Raw genomic sequence first — 12,551 nt, 5'->3', positions numbered from 1 at the left:
GGATCACATTGCCTGGCATGTGGCATCTTAGTTCCCCAACCAGGGCTTGAACCTATAACCCCTATAAGGGAAGCACAGAGTCTTAACAGTTGGACCCCCAGGGAAGTCCCTCATTTTACAAATTAGAGACTAGAGGCTCAAAGAGGGTAAGTAACCTGCTCAAGGTCACACAGACAGCAGAGGCGCTGGAGTACAAACTATGCTCTGTCGTCTAACTACGCCTGCATGCTGCCTCTCTGGCAAGGCCTGACCCCCTCACTGAAGGGTAGAGGAAGCTGGAGGAAAGGGCAGAGGGGCTAACAGCCTGTGGAATGCTTTACGATGGTCAACACATGCTTAACACATCCCCCTGCGAGGACAGACGAGTATCCTCCTGAGGGCCAGAATGGGGAGACTCTTGTCCTCCCTTCCTCTCACACTCATGTAAAACCTATGAGCAAATAGTCAAAACTACCTTCAAGTCAGCCAGAACCCAGCCACTTCTTACCACCTCCACAGCCGTGCCAGTCTAAGCCGCTGCCACTATATCTATTCCAGACTATTGAAATAACCTTAAAACTGGGCTCCTTGGCTCCACTTGCATCCCACTAGGGTCTATTCTCAACACAGCAGCCAGGGACCCTGGTAAAAGCGTTAAATCAGAGCATGTCGGTCCCGGCTCCAAGCCCCTGTAACTCCTGTCTCATTTCAAGGAAGACGGCCCCATCTGAGCTCAGCTCAGTCTCTCTCCCACATTTCGAGGCTCGGCTGTCCCCCAACCTTCCTGCCCTCAGCTTAGTCCCTCCCCCTCACCCCCTTCTGTCCAGCTTGACCTCCTTGTAGTTCCTCCCATGGGCCAAGCTCATATCCAGCCCTCAGGGCCCTGCATGGACTGTTCCCTCTGCTTGGAACTCACTGCCCCAGACACCACATGGGGCCACCCTCACGTCATGCCAGTGTCTGTCTGCTCAGGGGTCTCTTCTCAGAAAAGCTGCCCCATCAGGACTCCCAACTCACTGCCCTTGGGCCTTATCCTGCTATATATATATGTAGATGTGGATAGTCTAACTGCCTCATGAGAACGTATACTCCTGAGGACAAGGATTTCATCTGTTCCATTTACTGCTCTGTCCCCAGTATCTACAACACCTAGGAGATGCTCAGCGTACATTGTTGAAAAACAAATGATGGAACACATGCAAGAACTCACTTCAGTCTGCAACTCCAGCAGCAGTAGTGTTCTGCCACCTAAATGGCTTTGACTCAGGAGATCAAAGCACAGGACTAAACCCACCACGGCACAACCCATCCAGGGCAGCTGTGAGTGTCTTTCTGTGTCTGCCTTTCTGTTTTTCCTCCTCTCTCTCCTCTCCTTCCCACTCCTGCATGTCTGTCTTCCTTCCCTACTCATCTCAGCTGAGAAATACCTCCCAAGGTCCCTTGCCCTGTGGTGGATCCCTAGTGGCTCAGCTGGTAAAGAATCCACCTGCAATGCGGGAGACCTGGGTTCAATCCCTGGGTTGGGAAGATCCCCTGGAGAAGGAAATGGCTACCCACTCCAGTATTCTGGCCTGGAGAATTCCATGGACTGTATAGTCCATGAGGTTGCAAAGAGTCAAACACAACTGAATGATTTTCACTTTCACTTCACTTTCGCCTTGCGGTGGATCCTAGCTCACAGACCTCAGGTAAAGGCCTGGGCAAGTCATTTTTTCCCTGAAACATCCATGCGGCAGGGCTGAGAACTGGCCAGGGTGCAGAAGGACGTCCAGAGACCCTCCCTGATCCTGCCAGTGCTGGATCGGGACCTAGCAGGCCACCCGGCCAGAGGCGTAGAGCCAGGATCCATGTGAACATCCCCAGCAGGAGCCCGACCTGAGGGAGGGGCACAGACAGGCAGGCACGGTCCACGTGCCCGGACACACTCCGCAGCTAGAGGAAGGGAACCACACCAACCACATCAAAGAGATCTGGAGGGCCAGCCAACACAAACAACCTCCCTCTGATTCTCCCGTGAAGAGATGGGAGTCGGGATTCTGATTTCAAGATGGATGGAGGGACAATGGAGCAAGCCTGCAGTCCCCACCGCCTGGAGGGGAGAATTCCAGTCTCTTCATTGAGAGGCTCTCTGTGTCCGGAGCTCTCGGAGCTCTCGGCGAAAACCGAAAAACAGATACGGCCACGGCCAGAAGGCACTGCTGCGGCCTGCTGATGCGCCGGGGGCCGTGGAGCCAGAACAGGGCGGCGGGGGCCTACCTGAGTCCCGGCGTCCATTCCCAGAGGCCACGTTGAAGCCGAAAGTGCCCTCCGGGGGGCGCTGTAGCTGCAGCTGGCTCGTGCCGTCGGGGAACACCTCCACCAGGCGGCCCACGGCACGCGCGGGGCCGGGGGCACTCACGTCCTCCACGCTGAGGGCGCGCCGGGCTGGCGCCTTGCCCAGCCTGTAAGGGGCGAGAGGCGAGGGAGGGCAAAGGGGGCGGGCACTGGGGCCTCTAGGCCTAGAGGAGGCCTCCAGCCAGGCCCGGGCCTGGCGGTGCTCACGGATGTGTGAGGTTCCACAGAGCCCCCTCCCCCAGTGGTTTTTAATCATTTTAATTGGAGAGATCTCTTGAGAATGTGACGAAGTTTTTAATTTTACACAAGAAATTCCAGGAATTAATGGACCCCCTGAAGTCCCTCCGTGGAGCCCGCGGTAAGAGCAGCTAGCCTAGCGGGTCTCATCAGAGAGGGCGGTTTCTCTAGGCAGACCTGGTCAAGGGGCAAGGACCTCTTTGGGGACCCTGTCTCTGGATCTTTAATAAATCTTCAACTGGACCAAGGAAGCTCTCTGAACATTCCGATTTCAGGATGTCATTAGATAGTAAAGGGATGGAGGAATCAAACCTTCCAACTCTATAGAACCCCCAACCCCTGTCCAGTTGCTCAGGACAAGGGCACTGAGGTGTGGGCTCTAAGACCCCTGAGGTACCTGAGGCACAGGTAGCTGGCCTCGGTTTCTCTTTTAAAGGGACCCTCCCCTGGGCCATGCTGCTAAGGCAGGAAGGAGTTAAGTGTATAGCTCCACTGTTCATGCTCTGGGTCTCCCCTCCAAAACACTTGCCCACTCTTACCTGTCAGCTGTGCTGTGATCCCCTGGCTCCCCTACCAGGTAGAGGTTGGACCGGTCCACCTTGCCACTCAGCAGAGAATGGAGGTTCTGAAAGGAGGTGGCTTTCCGATGTTGGCGAGAGGGTGACACCTGGTGGAGAAGACCCAATATTGCAGGTAAGAAAAGCCATCTGATAGGGGGTTGACAGGGATTCCCTCATTAAGAATCTGCCTACAATACAGGAGACTGGGTTTGATTCCTGGTGTTGGGAAGATCCCTTGGAGAAGGAAATGACAACCTATTCCAGTATTCTTGCCTGGAGAACCCCATGGACAGAGGACCATGGCAGGCCACAGTCCATGCGGTTGTAAGAGTTGGACACAACTTAGTGACTAAACCACCACCAAGGGGTTGACAGAGAGGGAACCCCAACCATGAACTTGAGGGCCTGCTAAGAAAGTGCTTAACAGAATAACCATAACTCACTTAAAGAGATGGGCCTATGCAGGCACTCTGAAGCTTCAAATAATGAAAAAAATGTGTTGGTTGAAATAGCAACTGAATATGATAGTGCTAATTATCTCACTGACTAGGAAAAGCTAACTTTCTCCTTGATTAAGAAAAAAAGGTAGGACTTCCTTGGTGGTCCAGTGGTTAAGAATCCACTTGGCAGGAGACAGTTCGATATCTGGTCCGGGATGATTCCACACATCATAGGACAAATAAACCTGTGCACCACAGCTACTGAAGCCTGCATGCCTAGAGCCTGCATGCTGAAACAAGAGAAGCCACTGCGGTGAGAAGCCTGCCCACTGCAACTGGAGAGTAACCCCACTCACCACAACTAGAGAAAGCCCACGTGAGGCAGTGAAGACCCAGCACGGTCATAAATAAATACATTTTTAAAAAGGTAAAATCAAATAATTACAGAATAATGAACACAGTTTTAGAGTTGAAATCTTAGTTTGTGATTCTTTAGTATCCCTTTTATGATCGCTGACATTAAAAATTTTATCAAGCATGCACCTTAAAACACTGTGCATGATGGATAAGACTGAAGTCCCTCAAGGAGCTCACCCCACGGTGGGGGTGGGGTGAGCATGGACAGGTCAGAAGCCCTAAATGTATATTGTAAGTGTGAGGCTAGAAGCATGGATGACGCTGTGCAGGGAAGCAGAGCGACTCAGCTCAGGAGGCCTCGGGGCCCTGGAGGAGCCGCTGCCTGCGCAGCACCTGAAGCAACAGCTCTCCAGATGAAGACAGGGATGGGGAGTTCCAGGCATAAGAAACAGTAGAGGCAGACAGACAGAGATGGGAGAAAGCATGAATGTTCTGGAACATACTTGTGGTCTGGGGGGCTGGGCTGCAGAGGTGATGGGCGGTGGGCTGGAGCCAAGGGCCAGACCCGGAGAGACCTCATCTGACCTGCAGAAGAGTCACTGAGTGATAGTAATCAGAATAATTACAAGGTCCGATCTGTGTTCTAGAAACTGACCCAGTGAGGAGGCTATTCTGAGGGAGCGGGTGGGAGGCAGGGAGAGGCAGACTTCTAAACAAATACTGCACACATTATTTATCACATTGGGAAGCCGTGCTCTCAGGAAGTTGTATTATCCAGAAGCTTACGAGGGGGCCTGAGCTTGCCTTGAAGTTCTGGAGGGCTTCCTGGAAGAAGTCATGTTCAACTCAAGAGTGGAAAGGCAGGGAGGAGGGGAAAAGGGAGGAACGAATGAGCCACAGCCACTAGAGGATGTGGGAGCCGCCCACGTGGTGAGGGTGCTCACTGCCTACTTAGAAGGGCAGAGTGGAAACCAAGCCCGTCTGCACTCTCACCATGCACACTTGGCAGCACAAGAGGAAGGGGTTCACCCTGAGATAGGTCATGAAAATACCAGAGTGAGGCGGAGTCTTATTTTATGTTCTTTTTTTAGTTCTTGAACAATTCTTTCTGCTGCTCAGTCCTCCCGGCACTTGCTCCCACCCTTTCTCAGCCAGCTTACTTCCTAACTTGGCGCACTCGGATTACATGGCAGATGATGGGCTGTCATCTCCCTTGGGTACAGACTGAAGCTCTGATGGCCACACATCTGAGCACCATGGCTCAGACACACCGGGACAAATTTAACTTCAGGAGAAAAGCAGCGAATTCCTGGAGCACCATGTCACTCTAGGCTTTTGTCCCAAGCTTGAGATCATCTTGCTTTTGTTTCTCTGCCTTCCAACTTCATCCAACCAGCAAATATTTATACTCTACGTGATGCAAGACAACCAATGGAACGTTCATTCAGCCTGCATTCTCTTCCCTACTTCAGACTGAAAAATGAAAGGCTCCAATGCCCTGAATCGCAATCATCTGCTTTGTTCTGCCCAGGGGAGAGGGCGGGGAAGAGAACAGGCATGATACCTGGAAAACCTGGGCTAGAATAGCACTTTCAGAGACCTAGCTGAGAGTCAGGCGCTGCTACTGGTGTGCTGTTGGTATCCGCTAGCACACGAGAAGGGAACTTTTGCAGGCTGCCCGGTGTTCACTCACTCATTCATTCACTGCATACTGCGTATGTCTACTATGCCAATTTTCATACTAAATATGTAGACTCTAAAGATCAAGTAGTGTTCCGTCAGAGAATCACATTCCACTGAGGGGAGACAGACAAAAACCAACATACTACATGAGAAGTTCCATGAAGGAGGAAAGCGCAGGATGAGAAGGGAAGCCAGAGCAGAGGTGCCCAGCTCAGCCCAAGGAAGGATGAGAAGCGGTTTCCTGGAGGAAGCCGTGCCTTACGTATTGATGGATGAACAGCATTAGCAGGTGGAGAAGATGGGAAGAATATTTCAGGTGAAGGTTCAAACTGTGTGGCCTGATTTCAGAACTGCAAGGTCAAGGATACCTGGGGTTGAGTATTAGGGGAATGATCAGTCAGATTACAGAAGCGGTCAGATTATAGAAACCCTTTGGCAATGTTGAGTGGCCTCCAAGTGTTTTCCTGGGGGTGATAAGGGACCAGTGGTGGATGTTCCACAAGGGGGGGAGGCAAGACCAGATTTGCATGCAGGAAGGACCGTTCTGGAAGCCACATGGGGAAAGACAGGGCAGGGACGCCAGTGAGGAGGCTGTGGAGGCCATCCAGGTATGCAGTGATCTGTGCTAGATAAACAGAGTGGCTGTGGCCGCGGGGAAGCTTCCAGAATAATCAGGCAGCGGATGCCAGGCCTTGGCAGAGGTGGTGGAGTGAGGGAGGGGGAGGGGTCTAGGCTGAGCCCAGGCTGGGGCAGTGGGGTGGAAGGACAGAACTCACTCATCGCACTGTGTCCAGGGAGTCCACGTCTTGCGGATGGACTGTGGGGATGCCAGGAGCGTCCCTTTCCCCACCCCGGGCTCCTCAGGAGCACCCCGTGGCACTTCTCTTCTCCTTCACCTTTCATCTCAGTGGTGGCTACCACCCCACTGCCCTCACACACCCCTCGGCTGGGCCCTTGGGACTCTCACCAGATGCAGGGATTGTAAGGACGGGGCTCTCTTCACTTTGGGGGTGCCAGTGTGTGAAGCCGGGCCAGGCGCCGGGGGCTGCAGCTGCTCCACGCTGTAGCTGCGGGACTTGCCCATCTTGGGCCGCGTGCCCTGACTCAGCGTCGAGAAGAACTTCTTCAGCCCCAGGGCAGAGGCGATGCCTCCGCTGCTTTTCTTGTTCTTGTCAGAAGCGGTGGTGGAAGGCGGGCTGAGGCCCGCATTGACCCCAGACAAGGCACTGAAATGCAAAGGTGGATGTGAGGTGGATGGGAGAGGGCTGGGGGGAGGCAAGAACCTTAGGGTCCTGTGGGGCCCAGGTGGGCCAGCACCCCAGCCTCGAGGAGGAGGTGACAGCCAGGCTGCAGACAGAAAGGCCGAGTGGACTTCTGAAGGAGCCTCTGCTTGGGCAGCAGAGAAGACCCTCAGGGTCACAGCCAACTATGGGTTCACCAGTCATCCGTTCACCCAGTGATTCCTCAGAACCTCTGCAAGGCTTCCTGCCAGCACTGGCATGTGGCAAATAACGAGGCTATGGGATAAACCAGATGGACAAGACCCTTCCACTTGGGAGCTTATGAACAACAGGCTAGTAAACAAGGGAGAAGCCCTCTGAGTGACCGATGAGCAGGGTGAAGCAGAGAGTGACAGGGTGGCTGGGGAAGACCTCTCTCACAAGACGACATTTAAACAGAGGACTGAATGGCAGGAAGGAGTCAATCTTGCCCAGCCTGGAGGTGAGAATTCCAGGGCTAGGGAGCAGCTGAAACCACAGGCCTACACAGGAAGAGACTCGCTGTGTGGTGGGTTCGAGAACATAACAGGGCCAGGCCTGTAGGACTTTGATGTAATGAGGAAAGAGGGATCAGCAGGGATCTGACAGGTGAGCGAAGCTGAATTATGTTGAGTGCTATGTCAGGGTAAGGGGTTTGCATCAGGGTAAGGTAAGTGAAGGCAATGGCACCCCACTCCAGTACTCTTGCCTGGAAAATCCCATGGACGGAGGAGCCTGGTAGGCTGCAGTCCATGGGGTCGCGAAGAGTAGGACACGACTGAGTGACTTCCCTTTCACTTTTCACTTTCATGCATTGGAGAAGGAAACAGCAACCCACTCCAGTGTTCTTGCCTGGAGAATCCCAGGGACAGGGGAGCCTGGTGGGCTGCTGTCTATGGGGTCGCACAGAGTCGGACACGACTGAAGTGACTTAGCAGCAGTAGCAGCAAGGTAAGTGAAAGGATAAACCACTGGGGTTTCAGTCAGAGAAATGACATCACTTAGTTAAGGTTTTCAAAAGACACTTCAGACCATTGAGTGGAGAAGGAATTGAAAGGGCAAGAGGAAGGCAGAGAGCAGAGAGGGAATGTTAGGGTTGCACAGAAAGAAGGGACACGCTGAGACCAGGAGAACACCATGCAGGTGGCTGCAGGGGCCAGAGAGGACGTGCCAGTGGATGAGGGTGGGAGGGAACGGGGAGGAGGCAGCCAGGACGGCGGGGTGCGAGCACCGTGGGGATGGCGGTGTGCTGTGTGTTTGCCCGGGGGAGGGCCCCAGGAAGCAGCTTTCATCAGAGGAGTGATCAAGAGTTCCACTAGGCCTTTTGGGCACCCCAGTGGGGATGTCGGGGGAACTGGGTGCACAAATCCGGAGTTCTGGGGCACACACGGGGCAGGAGGTGGCGATCTGGCTGCAGTCACATGTGAAGCCCTGGGCCACGTCACCAGGGATGATGTGTAGTGGAGAACGGAGAGCCCGGCCAGAGGACCAGCTCACCAAGGTTCGGCAGCCCCAGAGTAAGGACTCAGAGCCTCAGGACTGAAGGAGAGCGTGGAACCGTGAGTGGCAGGCTGTTTCCCACCCCAGGGTCAGGAGCAAGTCCTCTGACAGAGAGCCCATCCTGGGAGCACCTGGAGGGCTGGGGCTGTATGCACAGCTGTGCCCAGCACAGTACCTGCAGCTTGAGGCCGTTCCGGGAAAGCTTGGGGAATGAATAAGCACACACACTAGACTGGACAGGGCAGGGAACGGAGTGCTGGGGTGCCATGCTTGCACCTGATCTAGAAGCCTCCAAGGATCTGGGAGTAGTTAACTTATCCTGCTGCCACTCCGGGGGGCTCCTTCCCCACCCAGCACCCCAACCCCCAACCTCCCAAGTCAGGGCTGGCGCTCGCGTCACTCACCGGGATGACACGTGCCCTACAGAACTCGGCTCTGTCCTCTGCAGGCCTCCTTCTGCTTCCTGGCTGGACTTGGGCTCCTCTGAGGCCGGGGAGAAGGTGATGCCCACGGAGCTGATGGTGCCAACAGCTGCTGAGGCAAGACAGCCCTGGAGTCCTCTTACAACAACCACAGCATTCCTCCCGTGGCACTGATCCACCCCCACAGGTCATGGGGGTGAGGGGGGCAGTCCTAGCGACAGAGGCAGGAGAGCCAGAGGAAGATGCAGGGAAGCGGGAGCCCCACGAGAGCCACGGAGGCGGTGGTGAGACCCACACGCAGCAGGGAGGGATCCTGTTTCCCTGGGATGAAGCCCATCACCCTCAGCATAACGCCTGGTACGCAGCAGATGAGAAATAAACACCTGTGAAATGAAGGCTGGACTTCCCTGGTGGTACAGTGGATAGGAGTCTGCCTGCCAAAGCAGGGGACACAGGTTCAACCCCGGGTCTGGGAAGATTCCACATGCCACAGAGCAGTTAAAGCTCATGTGCCCCAACTACCGAGCCCGCATGCTGCAACTTCTGAAACCCCTGTGCTAGAGCCAGTGCTTGGCGACAAGAAAAGCCATCGCCATGAGAAGCCCGTGCATAGCAACCGAGGGTAGCCCCCACTTGCTGCAGCTAGAGAAAGCCCACATGCAGCAGCGAAGACCCAGCACAACCAAAAATAAAAATAATAAATAATTTTTAAAAAGTGCAAGGCTGCTTATGATAAGTCATGTCGCTCCTGTATCAAGAGGTATATGAAAGGACGTGTGGACCCCGTGGGGGAAGCAAAGAGTAGGAGGGAATGGACAAAGTAGCATCAACATACATACACTAGCTGTTTTATGTGTGAAACATAGCTGATGAGAAATTGCTATATAACACAGGGAGCTCAGCCTGGCACTCTGTGATGACCTAGAGGGGTGGGATCAGGGTCTTGGAGGAGGCTCAAGAGGAAGGGGATATATGTATAATTATGGCTGACTTGTACTGCTGTATGGCAGAAACCAAGGGCTTCCCTGGTAACTCAGCGATAAAGAATCCACTGGCAATGCAGGAGACACGGGTTCCATCCTCGGGACAGGAAGATCTGCTGGAGGAGGGCAGGGCAACCCACTCTAGCATTCTTGCCTGGAGAATCCCATGGACAGAGAAGCCTGGTGGGTTACAGTCCATGGGGTCGCAAAAGAATCAGACACAACTTAGCGACTAAACCAACAACAACAACAATGGAAGAATCCAACACAACATTGTAAATCGATTTTCTTCCATTGGAAGAAAAGATAGGGACATCTATGGCAGCGGGTGGGGGGGGCTGGGGGGGATTTGTGTTCCTGGGACAAGACCCACAATCTGGTTGGCTGTGATGTCTAACAGCTAAACGATAGCCACCGTGTCTACAGCATCTGTGATACGCTAGGCAAGAGTTAAACCCTCTACGGAGATTACTGCCTGAGCTCCTAGGAGATGGGTTCTAATGATATCCTCAGGTTAGAGAGGAGAACTAGAGATAGAGGGGTGATGTGAAGAGCCCAGGACCTCGTGGTGAATGAGAGGAGGAGCCTCACCTGGCCCTCTGCTCCAGCAGGTGAAGGCCGGGCTGGCCAGAAAGGTCAGCAACTCTCAAAATAGGAGCCCCACAGGAAGTGGGTAGGAGCAGCCAGCCCAGAGCCCACCCAAGGGAGGAAAACCACACTTGAGCACAGGGCAGGCGGGAACTCAGGGTGGGGCCTGCTTGCTCAAGGTTCCTGTGAGTATGAGAGGGATAGGGCAGCGTTGGCTCCCCATATGCAGTGGAGGGGTGGTGGCACCCCCGAGGTAGGGTGGGCGCTGGGCACCGGCATCCTCAGTAAGGTCAGCACGGCCCGTCACCTCTCTGGCCTCTCCCCCCTCACTGTTCCCAAGCCCTGGATTCCTCCCGAGCCATCACAGCACCAGGGCTGCCAAAGCCGCGGGCACATGAAGGCAAGGCTGCTACCTCTGCCTAAGAGCGGGTGGCCAAGTTGCTCACCTCAGATCACAGCATCAGGGAAGCTCATGATTTGCCCACGACATGAGGACCCCTTCCAAGGGCAGAGGGGATACCCTCCGGCCTTCAGCAGCCTTGCCTGCTGAAACCTACCAGCGTGCCCAGTAGGCTTGGGGCTCTAGGAGGGCTCAAGCACCAGAGAACAACCCCAGCACTCCTTGTAGGAGCTCTGCTTACTGGTCACTGTGTCATCCGGACAGCACACCTGCTTGGCCGCCGAGGGTCTCAGGGGGTAGACTCCTGCTGAATTAATTCACTTATGCATCCCCTGCAGGGCCTAGGATGGTGCCTGGCCTGTAACGGGTGCTCAAACTGTATTGAATGAATGAGTGTATGAAGTGACGATGTTGAAGGGGAGGGACTTTAGCCGTGGGATTATCTGGCATTTGCTGCTCTAAGCAAGTAGTAAATCCTGGAGCTGTTGCCTCTTTCTGCTCTGTTGGTAGTAAAATTCCCTCAAAGCCCAGGCTTCCCACAGCTTGGAGCTCCTTTAGCATCCCTACCACCGCCTCCCCAGGGGGAGTTGGCTAATCTGCCTCCAGGCTGATGTCGAATCCTGCACCCGCTCACAGACCCTGCCAACTTCCCCAACATCTGCCAGGCTCTGGGAGCTGCTAGGAGCAATGCACAGCTCTGTCATCTATTAAGATGAACAGTTAAGTGCCTGGTGGGCCACAAACCCAGCCCGTGATCTCTGGGCTAGCACCACCCTAGCCCCCGGGCCATCCCTTACCATCTCTGCGGTCCTCCAGCGGTGCTGTGGGGTCCTGGCTTCGGGCACCCGTCTCCCCCACGAGGATGGCTCCTTCCCAGGGCTCCTGCAGCCCCTGGGGCATGCTGCTGTTGCAATTGTTGGTGCACAGGGCCCGCAGGGGGTGCCTGCTGTGGGGACTGTGGGGCGGAGGCTGTGGCGAGGTGAGCTCGCAGGTCCTGGGAACTGCGCTTCTGGAAGCACGCAGGGGGCTGTCCATGGGCTCTCCCTGGTTGCCCAGCCTGCGAAGCCCAGCCAGGGCTGCCTTCCTGTGAGACACGGGTGAGGTCGTTTTCTTTGAAGAGGGAGGGGTTGGCACCCAGCCGTCAGGGCAGAGGGAAGCAGTTGGCTGTCGGGCCTGGTGGTGGGCAGAGGGCTCTGCGCGGCTTTGGTGCGGGCAGTCAGTTCCCAGAGACTCCTGGCTTTCTATAACCGGGCCTTGTCTGCCTGGCCCTGAGGACCCCAGCTTCATGGGAGAGGCGATGGTGTAGGCTGTCCGAAAATCCCCGGGGTGAGCCCAGTGATTTTCCAGCCCTGGTCCAGACTGCCACGGGGACCCGGGGAAAGCCCTCTTCAAGTCCTGGACAGGAGGCTTAGACAAAGCATCTTCTCTGGGGAGCAGAGCCCCTGCCGTCGTCTGGCCCGCGCCTTCTGTCACCTCATCTGACACCTCCAGGAGCTCCAGCCCAGGCAGGTCGTGTGAGGCCTGAGGGCTCCCGGGCGGCTCCATCTCAGCCTTGTGCAACCACCTGTGGCCTCCGCGAGGCCTGGAGGCCCGCAGGCGGGTCTTGCTGGGCTGAGAGGTCCCGGCCTCCTCACTGTCGGTCCGGCAGCTGTCGGAGGTGTCGGTGCTGTCCAGGGCCGAGTCCGCCTCCTCGGGAAGCGCCTGCTCCCCGATGTGCGTCTCCCGGATCCACTCGGTGTGGAGCCGGGGCTCGGCGGCGGAGAGGAGCCGGAGCGGGACGCTCAGGCCCTGAGAGCTGAGGGGCTGCGC

The 12,551-nt window shown here is 55.4% G+C and overlaps 1 protein-coding gene across 1 annotated transcript in view; it reads right to left on the bottom strand.

The window, feature by feature from the left end:
* The window catches only part of KIAA1614 (KIAA1614 ortholog), a 42,086-nt gene that overhangs the window by 3,503 nt on the left and 26,032 nt on the right, over positions 1–12,551 (bottom strand). Inside the window, exons 6-10 of the mRNA XM_010850257.1 lie at positions 11,540–12,545; positions 8,754–8,883; positions 6,558–6,816; positions 3,090–3,217; positions 2,236–2,420 (exon numbers count right to left, since the gene is read on the bottom strand). Coding sequence (XP_010848559.1) covers positions 2,236–2,420; positions 3,090–3,217; positions 6,558–6,816; positions 8,754–8,883; positions 11,540–12,545 — 1,708 coding nt within the window. The remainder of the gene's footprint in view (positions 1–2,235; positions 2,421–3,089; positions 3,218–6,557; positions 6,817–8,753; positions 8,884–11,539; positions 12,546–12,551) is intronic.

Source organism: Bison bison, unplaced genomic scaffold (genome assembly GCF_000754665.1).
Source record: "Bison bison bison isolate TAMUID 2011002044 unplaced genomic scaffold, Bison_UMD1.0 scf7180017864289, whole genome shotgun sequence".
NCBI lineage: Eukaryota > Metazoa > Chordata > Mammalia > Artiodactyla > Bovidae > Bison > Bison bison.
Note: the sequence above shows the minus strand (reverse complement) of the source record. Positions and strands in the feature narration are given on the sequence as shown.